This window comes from Pleurodeles waltl, chromosome 9 (genome assembly GCF_031143425.1).
Source record: "Pleurodeles waltl isolate 20211129_DDA chromosome 9, aPleWal1.hap1.20221129, whole genome shotgun sequence".
Taxonomy (NCBI): domain Eukaryota; kingdom Metazoa; phylum Chordata; class Amphibia; order Caudata; family Salamandridae; genus Pleurodeles; species Pleurodeles waltl.
Window position 1 is genome coordinate 1,012,040,761 of NC_090448.1, and position 21,681 is coordinate 1,012,062,441.

The 21,681-nt window shown below is 45.5% G+C and overlaps 1 protein-coding gene across 1 annotated transcript in view; it reads left to right on the forward strand.

Annotated features, from left to right (window-relative positions):
* The window catches only part of PNN (pinin, desmosome associated protein), an 86,327-nt gene that overhangs the window by 22,352 nt on the left and 42,294 nt on the right, over nt 1-21,681 (forward strand). The window contains exons 3-6 of the mRNA XM_069208614.1: nt 7,763-7,831; nt 8,360-8,435; nt 8,524-8,618; nt 10,214-10,289. Of these exons, the coding sequence (XP_069064715.1) occupies nt 7,763-7,831; nt 8,360-8,435; nt 8,524-8,618; nt 10,214-10,289 (316 nt within the window). The remainder of the gene's footprint in view (nt 1-7,762; nt 7,832-8,359; nt 8,436-8,523; nt 8,619-10,213; nt 10,290-21,681) is intronic.

Consider the following 21,681-nt stretch of genomic DNA (forward strand, 5'->3'; position numbering starts at 1 on the left):
AGGTTTTTCAAACCTCAACACATTTGCAGTATTTTTGGATCATATGCTTGCTATTTGTGGGAAGCATTTTGAAATGTGCACTTAATCCCCCATCTTAATGAAATTCAGGATTTTCTTTTTTTACCATTCAGTACTTCTGGTGTACTCCTAATGTGGGAAAGTGGAAAATGGATATTCATGAAGACAACACAGTTGATTGCATTTTGCCGTCGTTCCAAACCTACAGAAATTGAGTGCTTCACTAAATTAGGTGTAAAAATAAATGTATTCCTTGTGGGAGTTTTGTGTCAGTGAAGTTATTCATTGATGCTTTTTTGTGATACGTTGTAGTCCTTACTGTGCCAAATCCCATGTCCAAATTCACCTGCAACAGACCATGCCTTAATCGCCATACATTTCCTGAACATGTTTTACCTGCCACGTCTGCATATTGGAACTGAACAATATCTGGTCAGCAGCTCAAAAACCTAACAGGAAGAATTTGATGACTTATACAAAGTGTCTGGATCAATAGCAGCACCCAGTAACTATCTAATATTGGTAGTGGAAAAATGTATAATAAAAACTTATGGTTAAGAAGCTGACACCAAAAAGCTAAGAAGGTCTAAACAAGTCTAAAGATGGTTCAACTGTGTTTTGTCTTTACTAAAAGGACAATGTTGGACTAAAGAACATTGTTAGCTTAAATCACAGTTCAAACATAAAAAAAAACAACTCTCAAATGATTGACCGACGAGGTTACCAAAAAGTAATATTTTAGAACAGAAAACCCATATGGCTTGTCAAATTAAAAACTCAAGCCCTCTTTACGACTTTGGAAGCCGCTGCAGCCAGCACTGCCAGTGCTGGCAGTCTGGTGACCACCATATTTCGAGCTGTTAGAGGACTTCCACCCATTTATGGGTGGAAATCCGACAAGGCGGGTGCATCGCCAGCACCGCCAAGGCAGCAAGACTCCACCTCCCGTGTTACGAGCCGTAATGCGGCTTGGTGGAGTCTTGCTGGCGGTGCAAAACCGCAAGGACCCATCCTCTCTTGGACGACCAGCTCGCCGGAAAAGATAAGATGATCATTGTAGGAAGTTGGCTCTGTATGCACTATTTCAAAGTAAGGAATAGTGTGGACAGAGTCCAAGGGTTCCCCTTAGAGGTAAGATAGTGGCAAAAAGAGATAATACTAATGCTCTATTTTGTGGTAGTGTGGTCGAGCAGTAGGCTTATCAAAGGAGTAGTGTTAAGCATTTGTTGTACACACACAGGCAATAAATGAGGAACACACACTCAGAGACAATTCCAGGCCAATAGGTTTTTGTATAGAAAAATATATTTTCTTAGTTTATTTTAAGAACCACAGGTTCAAATTTTACATGTAATACTTCAAATGAAAGGTATTGCAGGTAGGTACTTTAGGAACTTTGAATAATCACAATAGCATATATACTTTTCACATATAGCTGTTTTAAAACTAGACACTTAGTGCAATTTTCACAGTTCATAGGGGGAGTAAGAGTTTGTTAGTTCTTGCAGGTAAGTAAACCACTTACGGGGTTCAAGTTTGGGTCCAAAGTAGCCCACCGTTGGGGGTTCAGAGCAACCCCAAAGTTACCACACCAGCAGCTCAGGGCTGGTCAGGTGCAGAGGTCATAGAGGTGCCCAAAACGCATAGACTTCAATGGAGAAGGGGTTGCCCCGGTTCCAGTCTGCCAGCAGGTATGTACCCGCGTCTTCGGAGGGCAGACCAGGGGGTTTTTGTAGGGCACCGGGGGGGGCACAAGTTAGCACAGAAAGTACACCCTCAGTGGCACGGGGGCGTCCGGGTGCAGTGTGCAAACACACGTCGGGTTTCCAATGTAAATCAATGGGAGACCAAGGGGTCTCTTCAGCGATGCAGGGGGGGGGGGGGGGGGGGCTCCTCGGGGTAGCCACCACCTGGGCAAGGGAGAGGGCCTCCTGGGGGTCACTCCTGCACTGGAGTTCCGATCTTTCAGGTCCTGGCGGGTGCAGAGTCTTTACCAGGCGTCGGGATCTGGGAGTCAGGCAGTCGCGGTCAGGGGGAGCCTCGGGATTCCCTCTGCAGGCGTCGCTGTGGGGGCTCAGGGGGACACAACTCTGGTTACTCATAGTCTCGTAGTCGCCGGGGAGTCCTCCCTGAAGTGTTGTTTCTCCACAAGTCGAGCCGGGGGCGTCGGGTGCAGAGTAGCAAGTCTCACGCTTCCGGCGGGAAACGCAGTTGTTTTAAAGTTGCTCCTTTGAAACAAAGTTGCAGTCTTGGGTGAACAGAGCCGCTGTCCTCTGGAGTTTCTTGGTCCTTCTAGAGCAGGGCAGTCCTCTGAGGATTCAGAGGTTGCTGGTCCCTGGGGAAAGCGTCGCTGGAGCAGTGTCTTTAGAAGGGGGGAGACAGGCCGGTAGAGCTGGGGCCAAAGCAGTTGGTGTCTCCGTCTTCTCTGCAGGGTTTTTCAGCTTAGCAGTCCTCTTCTTCTTAGGTTGCAGGAATCTGAGTTCCTAGGTTCAGGGGAGCCCCTAAATTCAGAATTTAGGGGTGTTTTTAGGTCAGGGAGGGCAGTAGCCAATGGCTACTAGCCCTGAGGGTGGCTACACCCTCTTTGTGCCTCCTCCCAAGGGGAGGGGGGTCACATTCCTATCCCTATTGGGGGGGATCCTCCATCTGCAAGATGGAGGATTCCTAAAAGTCAGTCACTTCAGCTCAGGTTGCCTTAGGGGCTGTCCTGACTGGTCAGTGACTCCTCCTTGTTTTTCTCATTATCTCCTCCGGCCTTGGCGCCAAAAGTGGGGCCGTGGCCGGAGGGGGGCGGGCAACTCCACTAGCTGGAATGCCCTGTGGTGCTGTAACAAAGGGGGAAAGCCTTTGAGGCTCACCGCCAGGTGTTACAGCTCCTGCAAGGGGGAGGTGATAAGCATCCCCACCCAGTGCAGGCTTTGTTACTAGCCACAGAGTGACAAAGGCACTCTCCCCATGTGGCCAGCAACATGTCTCGAGTGTGGCAGGCTGCTAAAACCAGTCAGCCTACACGGGTAGTTGGTTAAGGTTTCAGGGGGCACCTCTAAGGTGCCCTCTGGGGTGTGTGTTACAATAAAATGTACACTGGCATCAGTATGCATTTATTGTGCTGAGAAGTTTGATACCAAACTTCCCAATTTTCAGTGTAGCCATTATGGTGCTGTGGAGTCCGTGTTTGACAGACTCCCAGACCATATACTCTTATGGCTACCCTGCACTTACAATGTCTATGGTTTTGCTTAGACACTGTAGGGGCACAGTGCTCATGCACTAGTGCCCTCACCTATGGTATAGTGCACCCTGCCTTAGGACGTATCTATACTGCATAGGCAGTGTGAGGTTGGCATGGCACCCTGAGGGGAGTGCCATGTCGACGTATTCGTTTTGTCCTCACCAGCACACACAAGCTGGCAAGCAGTGTGTCTGTGCTGAGTGAGGGGTCCCCAGGGTGGCATAAGATATGCTGCAGCCCTTAGAGACCTTCCCTGGCATCAGGGCCCTTGGTACCAGGGGTACCAGTTACAAGGGACTTACCTGGATGCCAGGGTGTGCCAATTGTGAAAACAAAAGTACAGGTTAGGGAAAGAACACTGGTGCTGGGGCCTGGTTAGCAGGCCTCAGCACACTTTCAAATCAAAACATAGCATCAGCAAAGGCAAAAATTCAGGGGGTAACCATGCCAAGGAGACATTTCCTTACAATCGTCCGAAAGAGGGAGGAAGGGGGTGGGGTGTTGGGTTCATGTGTGTGATGTGTGTGCATTTGTGTGCCAGTGGGGGGGGGGGTATAAGTGTGTGTTTGTGAGTGAGCGAGTGAGTGGGGGTGTCTAAGTGTGCAGATGAGGGTGGTGGGGTGCGTATGTGTGAGTATGGGTGTGTGAATGGATGTCTACAGTTGGGATGTTGTCTGTGAGTGCGAGTATGCGGAGGGGTGTTGTGAATGCGTGCATGTATGCGATTGAATGTTTGAGTGCACGTTTGTATGGGTGTGCCTAGGTGCTTGAATGTGTGTTTTCAGTGTGAATGTTTGAATGTGTGTCTCCAACTGAATGGGGGTGTATGTAGCAAGTGTGTGGGTGAGTGGGGTGCATGTTTGTAAGAGTGTGGAAGTGTGCGGGTGCCGGCAATAGGAATGGGGATTCCTCTCAGGGTTTTCCTGGCGTGGTGAACACCACAGAAAGCCTGGTGGTCTGCAGTCTTGTAATCCGGTCAGCAGACAAAGGCCTGCAGCTGGGCTGGAGGTGCTCACAGCTGGCTGCTTCGCAGCAACTGCCCCGGTGGGCCAGACAGCATTGTGGAGGTTAGGCTTCTGCCCAACCCCAAGACTTGCAATGCGGTGTTCATTACCGCTGGCTCCGAGGTGGTAAGACCGCCATAGTGAGGCTGGCAGTCTGTTGAGCGCCAGCCTCGTAATGAGGGCATCAGTCCTTAAACCATGAAAAGAAAGTCCTAGACCACCTATTTCTCTTTACTCTTTATTAAAATACAAATATCTGTGATGCAAATGCAGACAGCAATCTGTGTGACCTGGTTTACTGATATTAAAAAAACAGGAAAACCAAGAGACTGCTGAGCTCACATTACCAATTTCTTCAAGTTTGTTCATAATGATATGGTGGTTGCGCATGTCGAATACTAAAAGTTTAAAAGACTCAGAGGCTCAGATGGCTATTAGAGGCCTTAAAAAATCTTCTCACTATGGCGAGTAATATTTTATCAGGTGGAACAATTTTTAGGACCTAGTCGCCCCTTCTGGTGAGTTGACAAAACATGTGTTCTGTTCAGTCAAAGTGAAAGAGCAATAAAGATGCTTTTAAATCATGTTCTTATCTTGGCACATTTGCTCCGTGTTCAGCAATTGAGGTCAAAAGTCAGTTTGTCTTTTTACAATTAATTTTCCTTGGACTGCAGAGTTCCAGGATTTTGTAAGGTGGACTTTCTGACCTGCTGTACAAAGAATGTGAAATAAAAGGTTGTAGTGTGTCCGGTTTTTCCTAACGTACAACATTTAAATAATTAAATCAACTTTACAAACATTTCTAAATATGTTTCAGTAGTTGTGAAAGCCAATTTTTGTACTTTTGTGTGATGGAAAAAATATTTCAATGGGATGAAAATAAATCAGAACACTTTACTTAGTATTGTACAAAGGATATATAAGTTTTATGAAACTCAATTTTCACAAATTCTTGTTCATTCACCATATAGTTTTATCAGTAAACTTCAAGTAAGTTGGAAGATTTTTGGACATTTCTTGGAAATTTACTCTCAGTGAATGCCAGTGTGCTACCACATCATGCTCTTAGTAATATATTTATTAAAAGTGAGTGTTTGAAGATACAGTGAGAAACACTTCTGCCTTGATGGCAATGCTATTAGTAAACTAAGAGGCAAGTCATAGATCATTTGTCACCTCTATGTGGGCTGGATTCTTATTATACAGGGAGCAAATGTTCAGTCTAATAAATCAAACAATAGAGTTTTTTTGTACAACAGAAATGCTGAGCTCACATGTTTGAAGTTGCACTCATTTGTGAGAATGAAGAAAAGGCATACTCTGTAAACTAAAATATTTACCTAGGATCACACAGTGTGAGACCCGTTTACAGGTCAAGTACATTACAGTTGCAGGACTAGTAGCATTTTTATAATTTTTGCGAGGCCGGTATTAGCACCACAACTGAGATCCTTCATAGCTGATAGCACTGCTACTACCTCTGTATCAAGGCTGGGATGAAAACTGATGATGAATGGATTGTTTATTTACACATCTTGTAACTGGCGATGGATAAAGCGTTTCAGAAAATTAGTGAAGTATGGCAGTAGTTAAAGGAAGTCTCCACACTTAGCAGCTTTTAAGTCATAGAAAACCAATATTGCATGTTTTGTTTTTCACACCATTGTTTAAAATGGCATTGTCTACGCAGTCTCGCTGTTCCTATACGGTCGATTAAAGAGACTCCTGCCACTGGAAAATGTATAGTGCTAACAAAATGGAATTTAACCAGAGAGCTTAAATCTGGGAAGCTTATAGAAGAGATTGGAATGCATAAGTAATGAGGATGAGTTAAAAGGTTCCTACTAATGAATACTTTTATAGTCTTTCTCACTCACATTTAATCTTCAACCCGCTTGCGAGTTATCTCTCTTAGCACAGCTTACTTTAACCCTCTTCAGTTTGGCTTCCATTTCTCCTTTTGTACTTAGATGGCTTACCCTCTCACCTAGAACTCCTTTTTTATTTTTGTTCTCCCTGTTGCCTCTCACCCACTTTACTTTCCATGATTTCTGAACCTTATACAACATTTTTGACTGACTTAACCTACAAATTAGCTTTTCTTGGCACTGCCCTCATCACTCATAGAGTACTCATTTCCTGCTTCCACCTACTTTGTAATAGTTTTCTCGTCCTTGGTCAGTCTCCGTCCTTTCCTATTCTTTTGGGCATTCACTAGGGCTTTTTTCGGTCCTTTTTTCTTTTTCGCTCCACCTCTTTTAGTACCTTAATCTCCTCATTCCACTTCTTTTGCATATTTTTTTCCTCCTATTAGATTATATCTGCACAATCATTTCTTCAGTTAACTGGCTTCTGTGGGCTCCTGGATGGCCTTACGTACACCTATCTTGTTCAATCTAAAACTGAACACTTATTTGGTATCTTCATTTGGTCCTACTCTCCTGCCCTTCAGTCACTTCCCAGTTGTTGTTAGTCCTTTCCCATCCAGCAGAAATTTGAAGTGTTATTAGATTTACATGTGCATCTAAATGTTTTTCTCTCTCCCATGCAGCATTGGTCTAGCTGTGTAATAGGAGAAGTTGCCGCAGGTGCCAGTCCCTCATTAACATGCTTGTCATTTGGCAATTTGCAATATTCCTGTAGCCTACTTGTGAGCCTCTTGAAGCACTGCCTACATCAGCTTGTTGTTGAGGTGTCTGCAGCAAGTGTAGTTTCTACTCTTCCCCAACCACATACACATGCCTGCCCCCTCCGTGACAGCAAGCAAGCTGCATATATCCCTGTAGCTATGGCACCAAGATAAAGTTCCTCATACCGCTGGCTGTGCTTATCTGGCCAAACAATCTCTCTTCTTACTCTGTTACAGCCTTCTGTGGACCTTGCCCTCCCACATCTTTTTAAACCCACCACTTGGCTCTGTCCAACTTCTGCTCACTACTCTTACTCGATCTCTGCACTGGAACTAGTCTCTGGGCCGCTCCCTCTATACCACCTTTTAAAACTACTCTTCAGTCCCATTGCCTGAGAACCATCAATACTGATATGTTCTCCTGCCACTTGTCCCTATCTCCCCACAAACATGATCCCCCTTCAAGTTAATATTTTCACCACATACTATTGTGTTAGAGTTCACAGACCTCTGAGACTGTATCCTCCCAGCACATCACAGAAATCATAGTAAAAATGTACATTTCTCCTATATGTTGTACTGTTACCGGCTCTTATCTCGTCCATCGCCACTTAGCATGTCACCTGTCTTTAGGTACTAGAGTGCACTTTGGGGCTACAGGTCACTCCTAAAGATTTTGTTGCTCTTCTACCAAATTGGGGATTCTGTCTTTCTCACTGTGATGGGCCTGCTTTCGAGACCCACTAGTCCTTGCTTGGGCTTGATGTGTGTGTAAACCCCGAGTCTTCTTTTTTTAGAAATTTTGTTTTGTAATTCATTTTCTTTTCTTTGTAAATGGTTGTTTTCCCTCAATTAAAACATGTATTTTTGGTATTGTAGGCGTGGACTCTCAGATGGTGGAGGAGGACCCCCGGCCAAACTTAGAGACTTTGAAGGTGCAGCCAACAGGTAGGTGCAGATTTTAGTAAATTGTGTGGTGGCTGTTCCTTGAGCAGCAAGGTGCCATTTCTTATACAAGGAAGGCAACAATGATCTTGAAATTTAACTTCTTCAAATTGGCAGTATTTCTCCCCAATGGTCCACGGAAGACTGAGACTTGGCATTGATGTAGGAGAACTAAGGGTCATGTGGGTGCTGCTTAGTTAGCTTTAATAAATGTTAATTTTCCTCAAGTGAATATCTTTAAAAGCTTACTGAACTCTTGCTCTCAGACCAATGATGCATTCACTTCTTTCTAATTTTAAAATATTGATTTTAGTATTCTTATGTTTTGACTGGTGGGTTTAGAAAATATCTTGGGTACAAGATCAGATGTCCTTTACCTAATTACACATCCTCGTTGAGTAATGACTTAAGAGCAGCTAGTTGAGACTTTGTATTGAGTTTGCTGATAAAGCACTGACAATATTTCAAGCATACATTAAAGGGCTAACCTATATTTGTACTGGATTTCTTTTCTTTTTTTCTTTTTTAAAGGCAGGGGGGAGAGCGTCGGACAAGGAGAGAGTCACGCCAGGAAAGCGACGCAGAGGAGGAAGAAGATGTTAAAAAGGTATAGTTGAGCTAGATAACTGGTGTGGTTTCAACATTGAGCTTTTGGTTTGAGTAAGTAGTGAGCTTTCTGCTTTTCTTTATTATAGCCTGCGTTGCAATCCTCTATTGTTGCTACCTCCAAAGAACGCACCCGCCGAGACCTTATTCAAGATCAGACTATCGATGAGAAAGGAAAGCAAAGGTACAGTGTTTTATGCACTTATGAACTTTTTAGAAACAGTTGTTCAAAGAAATTGCAGAAGAATGACAGTCAGTAGCATTTCAGGTCAAACATATGGCTCCTTGATGGAATCTTAACACAGCCTTTGCTAAGCCTTTGCACATTCCCATTGTGCTTATGGAATCCTGTGCCTTCATTCTCTTCATTTCCGAAAAACACATGTTCCACACTGACACTCTACTGGTCGCTCCTTTTCCGAATTCTTCTCCTTTTTCCATTAAAGCATTGTGGTGCTTCACATTTACTTAGCATTTCTTATAAAAACTGGACACCTTTATGTGGTATCTTCACATGAGATATTTCTTGCTGTGCTCTTAAAAATTCTCCTCAATCCAGACATGAAATGTTGCATTTGATTTACTTTCGAGTGCTTTTAATTATATAATATTGGGCCTGTTGCTTTTGTGTCAACCAATGTCTCCTCACCCCACACAACCTTTCCAAGATACCCTTTATAGTGTCTTGTTAATTAACTCGAAGTGAAAGACCTTCTCTCCTAGCTCTTTAATGTTTAAAAACCCCTCTCTCGCACGCACACCCTTCAGTTTCTATCAAAGAGGACGCCACTAATATCCTTGTGGATATTTCAAAACCTTTGTACCTTGGAGACGAGTTATCGGGGGGGCGGGGGGTTAGAACAGCCTGTAGGTTAAATAAATGATCACAGGGAATGTTTATTTATTTTTCAGCACACTGCTGCAAGCGTTCCACTGCTAACTCCCATTTGTTTTACTCTCTACGGTATTAGCACTACCCGGCAGCCACTTCTAGTGTTTGCTATTTGGTTATGTCCACTGTGTGAACCGTTCTGTCCCAGAATAGGGAGCTGATTTCCTGTGATTACACAACATCTATTAGAAATATTTGCCTTTGGCTTACAATCACTTTTTAAGTGACATAGACGTGAGACCGCGACTATTTGCCTTTTGCTTTGAAATCCCCGTTCAGGTGTGGTCAGTCCTTAGTGTTTGTACATTCCTAATGCTCCAAACAATAATAGCCATCCTTGCGTTTTTTAAGTTGCTTTTAACAAAAAATCTGAAAATATGTTCGTCATTTCTGCTTTGTTCTCACGACTCTGGGGGTTCCTGTATAAATACTTCAGGAGAGCATCATGTGAAGGAAGCAAGATTGTTTTGTTGGTTTACTTAGTTGATTTTCACGTATAAAATCAAAATTGTGTTGAGGTCCTTCAATGCATAGTTTGCAATAGGGGTTAAATTAACTTTTTAAATCAACAGCTGCATATCTCAATCTGTGTTTTTCAATCAGTGTGCATGTAAAGGTTTGCTTTGTATTACTTGTACAAAGGATACCTGGTCTTGAAATTCAAGATAACTTAAATAAAATCGTCTTGCTTTTGTGTTGCCACTATGTGTTTGGATGTGTTTGCCATATAGCCCCTAGTTTTTGCTGTTGGATAACCCTGTGGTAGTGTTTTCTGGTCATGATTGCAATCTCTTTTGGTTAGTATATTTTTTTTCTTTCTTACTTCTGTAGTTTTTCTCTTAGTGTCCCATATCACTCATTTTTGTCTGCCCTCTTGACTTCTTTAGGAATCGGCGGATTTTTGGCCTGTTGATGGGGACGCTTCAAAAATTTAAGCAAGAGTCTACAGTTGCATCTGAAAGGGTATGTGGACTTTTATTTTGGGCAAGTACTTAACAATGTATAATAATATACTCCTACGTTGTGCAGAAAACATTGGCTTCACAACATTAGTAAAATATCAGTTAGAGGTTTGATGTCTTTACTCTGTCATTGTCCCCAAAATAGGTATTGCACTTCTGAGGTGGTTCTATTTATTTGAGGTTTTTAAATTGTACATTCGGTTTGATATGTCGGTATGTACTTTCCTGTAATGGTTGGTACGTTCTTGTTCAGAGATGTCAGGCTTGTTGATTGGAATTTTTTGTAAATGTTGGTCAGTAGATTTGTTTTTGCAGGTGCAGTTGTTGGCATTGAAAGGTTTTGTTTCTCTATACAGGGAAGCATGATCTTTTTTTAATTACAGCTTTAAAGGTTTGCATGTATTTGTGCAACAAGAGTGGTCTAGTCATGGCAAGGGATGGGGGTTTGATGACTTGATTTCAAATGGATTCTGCTTCTTGTTGCTATGTTCTCTGACTGCAATTACCGATCTTCTAGTACAAGACAAATAGGAATTGAAATTTGTGTAATATCATCCTGTGTCATTAGGATGGATGAACTATTTACTTAGTGTTCTGTATCTTTATTGTTTATGATTATTTAAAAATATTACAATTTAAAAAGAGGACTGAGCACCTATTGCAGCATTGACTGCATATAAATGTAGCTATTAAAATGAATTCAGTTGATCAAACTGGATAAATCCACCCTTGACTAATCCGTGTAATCAGCATTAAAAGCCTACTTCAAAAACCACTGAGTTAAAAAGATGCATTAATAGCAGCATAATTATTAAGTGAATAGTTCAAGCCAAATATTTGACTGCAGTTCGATGGGAAATAGCAGTAAATTATTCCTCGATTATAGTAGCACAGTGATAAAATTAAAGTGCCTTAGGACAGCCTTATATATAACAGAGGCAGTTGGATAATCCTCTGGGGAAACCACCATCCGGGTGGCTACAGCGGAAATAATCGCAAGTTCTCTCATGGATAACAGTGCAATAGTTTATTAAAGTGCTAGTACAGAGTTAAAACAAATGCTTTGCAACACAGGAGGTGATAGAATTTCTCTGGAGGCAAACACCATCTGGATTGCTTCACTCAAAAGTCCTATTGTAGCCCTGTATAGCATAACTAACCAGTTTTTTGAGCGAATATCATGATTGACAACAGGCGCAGTGCCTGAACTATGAACAGATAGTTTAGTAAACGGCCTCAGAGCCCACCTGCCGACCCCCTATCCAACTGAACTTGTTGGACACAATGAAGCCTAATTTTGTCAACAAAATATTCAAAACTGTGTTGTTAGGATTTAGCCTGTCAATAATAGGCTGCTGGCCAGTGCAAACTCCCAGTCTATTCCACTCTTTCCGTGATCTGGTTCTACATTCATTCAACGCTGGGCAGAGGCATACGATGTGTTCAAAGGATTCTTCACCAGCACCGCAGCCCCTACAAACTGTATCCTCACTTGGGTGACACCAGCTGGCTAGATGTTTCAGGAATGGCCACTCCCCTAACCTAAGACCCTTCAATCTTGCCTTCAGATAAATAGAATATGTGCAGGAAAGGTATGATGCTGAGGTTGCTGGCTGATACCTGCTGATGACTGCCCAAGAATGTCAGCGTTTCGAAAAAAGTGCTCTGTCTGAGTAAAATGACCAGAGGCGAATGCGTTTAATACTCATTTTGAAATTTGAGTGACTAAGGCTGCTGCTGATTTTTTTTGCATCCAGCTTTTGCTGAGAATCTTTAAAGAACCGACAGTGTACTTGACCTGAGCTACTGCAGCTGATTTCGAATCACAATAGTGCCTTTTGGGCTCTAGCCCGTGCCCTCTGTAGTTTGTAGCACAATTTATGATGAGCACCGGCTGCCCATTGATCTGGAAGGCCAAATTTGAGCCTGATCTGAGCGGCGGACGAAGACTTTGGAAGACTTATCACCTTTTTGTTCATTTTTATGGCAATTTTATTTAACATGCAGTTTTCCAGCCTAGTACGATTTCCCTCCTGTAGGTTAATGAGGGTGAGGTCTTGGCCCTCGTAACTTTTAGTAATGGCGAGAGGCCTGGGCCCAGTAATTACTTTGATAATTTTGATAGCATCACCTGGAGGGTCAAGGCTTTTTCCTCAACTTCTTTCCTTTGCTTCACAAAGTAGCCTCTGCAATCGATATGAACCCCCAAGGTACTAACAAGATTGAACAAACACAATTTTGCTGCCAGTGTAGTACCAGCCTCCTTCCCTATATTTTTTTCTACCAAATTTTACAACTTTGGCTCTGTTCAGTTTCACCTCTAAATTATTGGCGGCTGTTTAGAAACACAACTGTTAAAGTAATCGTTGCAGTCCCACTCTTCTATGGCTAAATAGGGCAAGGTCATCTGCATACAACAAGCTGTTAATCCGGATGCCACCTATTTTTTTGGGGGGGGGGGTAACTTGATGGCATAAAGTAACTGTGGTAGATCTGCTATAAACAAATTAAAAAGTAGGGGTGCTAACATGCACACTACTTGAAGTAAAATAATGCATCCTGATTCAGAATTTGTTTCTTGCATCGTTTCGTGGCTGTTTCTTTTAAAATGTGGCATTATCTCCAATAGGATAAACATTGGAATATGCATGCAGGGCTCAGACCTCCCTCATAGAATTATTACACCCATCTAGCATCCACAGACTATGGCACGTTTTGTTTTGGCTGATGATTCTTACCCAGGGTATAGTAGAGAGAGTTAGATAATTAGCAGTTAACAGAACACTACAGAACGTCTGGAATGTGAGAATACTCCGCTACCTACTGATAGAAATTCGATCTAGGCGTGCCTTCTGAATAGCTACATTTATACCATTCTCCTCGCCTCAGTATTTATTTAATTCTAGGTACATCTGTCATCAATGCAGTGCTTTACTGAACTGACTGTAATACTGCACTAACTCCTCCTTCCAGCCCAGCACCTGCCTTATAAGTATTTTTAGCAGTTGAGACCTTGTTTGTTTTTTCTCTTTTTTTAGGGTGTAGTATTCTTTAATCTAGTCTGTAATGAGAGTTTATTTAGACCGTATCCAACATATAAGATGGTGGTTGGCGCTTTTAGTGCATTTTCCGGCATGTTCGCAGCAACCAATGTTGGCGAGTATGAACTGATGGGTTTTGTGTTTTATGTTTTATGAAACTTGGGTAATGATCATTGGACCATAAATGGAACTGCAGGTATAATGGTGAGGTTTTGTGTAGCATGTTAAGACCTAGGCTCACAAGCACAGATCACATCCACATTAATATAGTGGAGGGCTGTAGGTCACACACTGCTGCTTCATCAAAATATGCAGCTTGGTGGTTCTCTGCCTTGCAGAAAGCTAGGGCAGATTTTGCATCCACTACTGCTTATTTGGGACCACTTTCAAATCTAGTAGGCATCACAAAAGAGGGGAGCTGATTGCATCATTGCCACAATTGAGTGTGGAGCAGATATGATGTGAAAACTTAATTGATTGAAGAAACACATTGTGTCAAGATAGACCATTTTGGTACTTGATTTCATGGATTTCGAAGTCTGACAGAAGACCTCCATTCAATGTGCATTACAGTATGTGCTTTTAGAGAGTTTGACCTTAAGCAGGTGCATGATTTTGAAATTGCTTCAGCTCCTCGGCTAAAGGCCGTAGACTGTGTCTCTAGGTTCACCATGAATAAAAGGAAAAACCCTGACCTACACATAATAGCAGTACTTCATTTTGAGGTCTGTCTTATATTGTTATTCTCAAAGATGACCTGTTCTCCGCGAAGAGGTACTCAATCTGAGTTCTCATGAAGGTTGTATTCTTTTATCTCTCAAAGTCTCGAATGACCCAGAATATCACCAGTAGAATTTATCTCTGGATAGTGTTGGCCTTTGAAAATCATGATGGTGACATATATATGTTCTTGATCTTCCGACAATTGTCTCAACCTGCGACTATTTCCAGAATGATCTGCAAATGTCAGAGCACAAGCATCGCAGTTCAGGCTCTAATTGGCTTGAAAAAGTCTGAGCACATCTCGCCTTCTCTTTTGACAATGTCCTTACTTACGGCGAGACTGTGATCCAAAACTTGCTGCTTTTACTGATCGTCATCAACCCACTCCACTCCCCCTCCTCCCCCCCCTTACCCCCATTTTGTTATAGCTCCTCTTATCAAGGCATAAGTGATGTAGATAAACATTCCTGCACTACAAGGGCTCCACTTTTTTGTAATTTCCCTCATCTTTGTCAAGAAAATAATATAAGTGCTTGAAGATTGTCCTCCGTTGTCAGACTTTTGATTTGGTCTCACTTTAATTTTTGTGGTTCTCAACTCAGTACCTGAAGTATACTAAAAAGTGATGGATGGAATCCTTGAATTAGTCTCGGCCACTGATAATTACTTGGGCCACGTCTCAGTCCCATTGTTATTTTGCACACCATGCCATTCTCTTTTGACATATGCAACCTAGTCTGGACTCTGCTTCAGTAGGGACAATCCAGCCTACACTGCAAGGCCAGTCCTCCCAGAACCGGAACACAGCAAACCAAGACCGGTTTCACCCATATTAGGGCTCATCAGTCAGTTTTAGCTTGGTTCCAGTGGCACAGTGTGCACAGGACTAATGTCTGGGCACACTTGTCCCATTTTAGGTGTTGCACTGATGTAGCATAGAGATGGATTTGCATATGGCTGGGTCTAAACTGAGGTGGTGTGGTGAGCGAAAAACTTTGACTGGAGTGTGGCCCAAGAGATTGCCAGTGGAGTTCTATCCATCACCTGGTTTTTGTTGCAGTTGCCTTCCTAAGTGCGAATAGTATATAGTCAATATATATGTCAGTTTGTGGATCTGGAGCATTGAAATATCATTTCAAACACAGCCTAAGCTCTTTGCTGTTTGTTCATTGCTTTGTGGCAAAGCCCAGTGACATAATTGGACCCAATGTAATCTCCCCGTCTCCTCAACTTCTTAGTCTTTTTAACAGTACTCCAATATTTTACATTACTCCTATGAAAGTGATCATCCACAAATTGACACTGTAAGGAAATGCCTCCTCGGCATGGTTACCCCCTGACTTTTTGCCTTTGCTGATGCCAAGTTATGATTTGAAAGTGTGCTGAGGTATGCTAACCAGGCCCCAGCACCAGTGTTCTTTCCCTAACCTGTACCTTTGTTTCCACAATTGGCACACCCTGGCATCCAGGTAAGTCCCTTGTAACTGGTACCTCTGGTACCAAGGGCCCTGATGCCAGGGAAGGTCTCTAAAGGCTGCAGCATGTCTTATGCCACCCTGGAGACCCCTCACTCAGCACAGACACACTGCTTGCCAGCTTGTGTGTGCTGGTGGGGATAATATGACTAAGTCGACATGGCACTCCCCTCCGGGTGCCATGCCAACCTCAGACTGCCTATGGTATAGATAAGTCACCCCTCTAGCAGGCCTTACAGCCCTAAGGCAGGGTGCACTATACCATAGGTGAGGGCATAAGTGCATGAGCACTATGCCCCTACAGTGTCTAAGCAAAACCTTAGACATTGTAAGTGCAGGGTAGCCATAAGAGTATATGGTCTGGGAGTCTGTCATGCACGAACTCCACAGCACCATAATGGCTACACTGAAAACTGGGAAGTTTGGTATCAACCTTCTCAGCACAATAAATGCACACTGATGCCAGTGTACATTTTATTGCAAACTACACCCCAGAGGGTATCTTAGAGATGCCCCCTGAAACCATACCCGACTTAAAGTGTGGGTTGACTAGTTTTAGCAGCCTGCCACACACCAGACATGTTGCTGGCCACATGAGGAGAGTGCCCTTGTCACTCTGTGGCTAGTAACCAAGCCTGTACTGGGTGGAGGTGCTTCTCACCTCCCCCTGTAGGCACTGTAACACCTGGCGGTGAGCCTCAAAGGCTCACCCCCTTTGTTACAGCACCCCAGGGCACTCCAGCTAGTGGAGTTGCCCGCCCCCTCCGGCCACGGCCCCACTTTTGGCGGCAAGGCCGGAAGAGATAATGAGAAAAACAAGGAGGAGTCACTGGCCAGTCAGGACAGCCCCTAGGGTGTCCTGAGCTGAGGTGACTCTCACTTTTAGAAATCCTCCATCTTGCAGATGGAGAATTCCCCCAATAGGATTAGGGATGTGCCCCCTTCCCCTCAGGGAGGAGAAACAGAGGGTATAGCCACCCTCAGGGCTAGTAGCCATTGGCTACTAATCCCCCAGACCTAACCACACCCCTAAATTGAGTACTTAGGGGCCCCCAGAACCTAGGTAACTAGATTCCTGCAACCTACGACAAAGGAGGACTACTGAGCTGAAAAACCTGCAGAGAAGACGGAGACACCAACTGCTTTGGCCCCAGCTCTACCGGCCTGTCTCCCCACTTCACAAGAACTGCTACAGCGACTCGTTCCACAGGGTCCAGCGACCTCTGAAGCCTCAGAGGACTACCCTGCATCTAAAAGGGCCAAGAACTCCTGAGGACAGCGGCTCTGCTCCAAAGAAGAAACATCTTTGCAACAAAAAAGCAACTTTGAAAGAACACACGTTTCCCGCCCGAAGTGTGAGACTGCACTCTGCACCCGACGCCCCCGGCTCGACTTGTGGAGAACCAACACTACATGGAGGACTCCCCGGCGACTGCGAGCCCGTGAGTAGCCAGAGTTGACCCCCCCTGAGCCTCCCCAGCGACGCCTGCAGAGGGAATCCAGAGGCTCCCCCTGACCGCGACTGCCTGCTTCTAAGAACCCGACGCCTGGTAAGGACACTGCACCCGCAGCCCCCAGGACCTGAAGGATCTGACCTCCAGCGCAGGAGCGACCCCCAGGTGTCCCTCTACCTTTACCATGTGGTGGCTACCCCGAGGAGCCCCCCTTGCCTGCCTGCATCGCTGAAGAGACCCCCTGGTCTCCCATTGAACTATATTGCAAACCCGTTTGTACACTGCACCCGGCCAACCCCGTGCCGCTGAGGGTGTAATTTTTCTGCTGACTTGTCCTCCTATCCCCCCCACCCCCCTCCCCCCCCCCCCCAACGGTGCCCTACAAAACCCCCCCGGTCTGTTCTCCAAAGACGCGGGTACTTACCTGCTGGCAGACTGGAACTGGGGCACCTATTCTCCATTGAAGTCTATGCGTTTTGGACACCACTTTGACCTCTGCACCTGACCGGCCCTGAGCTGCTGGTGTGGTAACTTTGGGGTTGCCCTGAACCCCCAACGGTGGGCTACCTTGGACCCAACTTTGAACCCTGTAGGTGGTTTACTTACCTGCAAAACTAACATACTTACCTCCCCCAGGAACTGTTGAAAATTGCACTGTGTCCAGTTTTAAAATAGCTATTTGCCATTTGTGTGAAAACTGTATATGCTATTTTGCAAATTCAAAGTTCCTAAGTGAAATACCTTTCATTTAAAGTATTGTTTGTAAATCTTGAACCTGCGGTTCTTAAAATAAACTAAGAAAATATATTTTTCTATATAAAAACCTATTGGCCTGGAATTGTCTTTGAGTGTGTGTTCCTCATTTATTGCTTGTGTGTACAACAAATGCTTAACACTACCCTCTGATAAGCCTACTGCTCGACCACACTACCACAAAATAGAGCATTAGAATTATCTCTTTTTGCCACTATCTTACCTCTAAGGGGAACCCTTGGACTCTGTGCATGCTATTTCCCACTTTGAAATAGTGCATACAGAGCCAACTTGCTACAGACACTGTAGGAAGTTGGCTCTGTATGTGCTATTTCAAAGTACACCCTCAGTGGCACGGGGGCGTCCGGGTGCAGTGTGCAAACACACGTCGGGTTTCCAATGTAAATCAATGGGAGACCAAGGGGTCTCTTCAGCGATGCAGGCAGGGGGGGGGGGGCTCCTCGGGGTAGCCACCACCTGGGCAAGGGAGAGGGCCTCCTGGGGGTCACTCCTGCACTGGAGTTCCGATCTTTCAGGTCCTGGCGGGTGCAGAGTCTTTACCAGGCGTCGGGATCTGGGAGTCAGGCAGTCGCGGTCAGGGGGAGCCTCGGGATTCCCTCTGCAGGCATCGCTGTGGGGGCTCAGGGGGACACAACTCTGGTTACTCATAGTCTCGTAGTCGCCGGGGAGTCCTCCCTGAAGTGTTGTTTCTCCACAAGTCGAGCCGGGGGCGTCGGGTGCAGAGTAGCAAGTCTCACGCTTCCGGCGGGAAACGCAGTTGTTTTAAAGTTGCTCCTTTGAAACAAAGTTGCAGTCTTGGGTGAACAGAGCCGCTGTCCTCTGGAGTTTCTTGGTCCTTCTAGAGCAGGGCAGTCCTCTGAGGATTCAGAGGTTGCTGGTCCCTGGGGAAAGCGTCGCTGGAGCAGTGTCTTTAGAAGGGGGGAGACAGGCCGGTAGAGCTGGGGCCAAAGCAGTTGGTGTCTCCGTCTTCTCTGCAGGGTTTTTCAGCTTAGCAGTCCTCTTCTTCTTAGGTTGCAGGAATCTGAGTTCCTAGGTTCAGGGGAGCCCCTAAATTCAGAATTTAGGGGTGTTTTTAGGTCAGGGAGGGCAGTAGCCAATGGCTACTAGCCCTGAGGGTGGCTACACCCTCTTTGTGCCTCCTCCCAAGGGGAGGGGGGTCACATTCCTATCTTGTTTGAAAGGTATTGCAGGTAAGTACATTAGGAACTTTGAATCATTTCAATTGCATGTATACTTTTCAAGTTATTCACAAATAGCTATTTTAAAAGTGGACACTTAGTGCAATTTTCACAGTTCCTGGGGGAGGTAAGTTTTTGTTAGTTTTACCAGGTAAGTAAGACACTTACAGGGTTCAGTTCTTGGTCCAAGGTAGCCCACCGTTGGGGGTTCAGAGCAACCCCAAAGTTACCACACCAGCAGCTCAGGGCCGGTCAGGTGCAGCGTTCAAAGTGGTGCCCAAAACGCATAGGCTTCAATGGAGAGAAGGGGGTGCCCCGGTTCCAGTCTGCCAGCAGGTAAGTACCCGCGTCTTCGGGGGGCAGACCAGGGGGGTTTTGTAGGGCACCGGGGGGGGACACAAGCCCACACAGAAATTCCACCCTCAGCGGCGCGGGGGCGGCCAGGTGCAGTGTTAGAACAAGCGTCGGGTTCGCAATGGAAGTCAATGAGAGATCAAGGGATCTCTTCAGCGCTGCAGGCAGGCAAGGGGGGGCTTCCTCGGGGAAACCTCCACTTGGGCAAGGGAGAGGGACTCCTGGGGGTCACTTCTGCAGTGAAAGTCCGGTCCTTCAGGTCCTGGGGGCTGCGGGTGCAGGGTCTTTTCCAGGCGTCGGGACTTAGGTTTCAGAGAGTCGCGGTCAGGGGAAGCCTCGGGATTCCCTCTGCAGGCGGCGCTGTGGGGGCTCAGGGGGGACAGGTTTTGGTACTCAGTCGTAGAGTAGTCCGGGGGTCCTCCCTGAGGTGTTGGTTCTCCACCAGCCGAGTCGGGGTCGCCGGGTGCAGTGTTGCAAGTCTCACGCTTCTTGCGGGAGATTGCAGGGTTCTTTAAAGCGGCTCCTTTGGATAAAGTTGCAGTCTTTTTGGAGCAGGTCCGCTGTCCTCGGGAGTTTCTTGTCGTCGTCAAAGCAGGGCAGTCCTCAGAGGATTCAGAGGTCGCTGGTCCCTTTGGGAGGCGTCGCTGGAGCAGAGTTCTTTGGAAGGCAGGAGACAGGCCGGTGAGTTTCTGGAGCCAAGGCAGTTGTTGTCTTCTGGTCTTCCTCTGCAGGGGTTTTCAGCTAGGCAGTCCTTCTTGTTGTTGCAGGAATCTAAATCTTTAGGTTCAGGGAAGCCCTTAAATACTAAATTTAAGGGCGTGTTTAGGTCTGTGGGGTTAGTAGCCAATGGCTACTAGCCCTGAGGGTGGGTACACCCTCTTTGTGCCTCCTCCCAAGGGGAGGGGGTCACATCCCTAATCCTATTGGGGGAATCCTCCATCTGCAAGATGGAGGATTTCTAAAAGTTAGTCACCTCGGCTCAGGACACCTTAGGGGCTGTCCTGACTGGTCAGTGACTCCTCCTTGTTATTCTCATTATTTTCTCCGGCCTTGCTGCCAAAAGTGGGGGCCGGGGCCGGAGGGGGCGGGCAACTCCACTAGCTGGAGTGCCCTGCGTTGCTGTGACAAAGGGGTGAGCCTTTGAGGCTCACCGCCAGGTGTTACAGCTCCTGCCTGGGGGAGGTGTTAGCATCTCCACCCAGTGCAGGCTTTGTTACTGGCCTCAGAGTGACAAAGGCACTCTCCCCATGGGGCCAGCAACATGTCTCTAGTGTGGCAGGCTGCTGGAACCAGTCAGCCTACACAGATAGTCGGTTAAGTTTCAGGGGGCACCTCTAAGGTGCCCTCTGTGGTGTATTTTACAATAAAATGTACACTGGCATCAGTGTGCATTTATTGTGCTGAGAAGTTTGATACCAAACTTCCCAGTTTTCAGTGTAGCCATTATGGTGCTGTGGAGTTCGTGTAAAACAGACTCCCAGACCATATACTCTTATGGCTACCCTGCACTTACAATGTCTAAGGTTTTGCTTAGACACTGTAGGGGCACAGTGCTCATGCACTGGTACCCCTCACCCATGGTATAGTGCACCCTGCCTTAGGGTTGTAAGGCCTGCTAGAGGGGTGTCTTACCTATACTGCATAGGCAGTGAGAGGCTGGCATGGCACCCTGAGGGGAGTGCCATGTCGACTTACTCATTTTGTTCTCACTAGCACACACAAGCTGGTAAGCAGTGTGTCTGTGCTGGGTGAGGGGTCTCTAGGGTGGCATAATACATGCTGCAGCCCTTAGAGACCTTCCCTGGCATCAGAGCCCTTGGTACCAGAGGTACCAGTTACAAGGGACTTATCTGGGTGCCAGGGTGTGCCAATTGTGGAATCAAAAGTACAGGTTAGGGAAAGAACACTGGTGCTGGGGCCTGGTTAGCAGGCCTCAGCACACTTTCAATTCAAAACATAGCATCAGCAAAGGCAAAAAGTCAGGGGGTAACCATGCCAAGGAGGCATTTCCTTACAGGCACCCTTTCCTTCTATGTATCCTTTCTGTGTAGCCATCTCCTAGTAGCCGTTGGGTGATATCAGGGTTGTTGTGGAGTGAGATGAAAGGCTAATGGAGGTATTTGTAGGATTCTTTTACACTCTTACCCACTTTTACATGAGAGAGTATATAGTACGTCAGAAATGTAGGCTACATTCAGTCTGTCTTATTGGAAGCCAGATTAAATCCTATAAATATGTGCCTATCCGAGCATGTGCCATATGAGACCAGTGTTTCTCAGAATATGGCAGTGACCATTAAAAACAATACTCTCAGCCCTAATGCACAATAGTGGTTCCATATATTGGATACTCCAAATTTTCTCTAATCTCTGTGCCTGCATATTCTTTAACTAA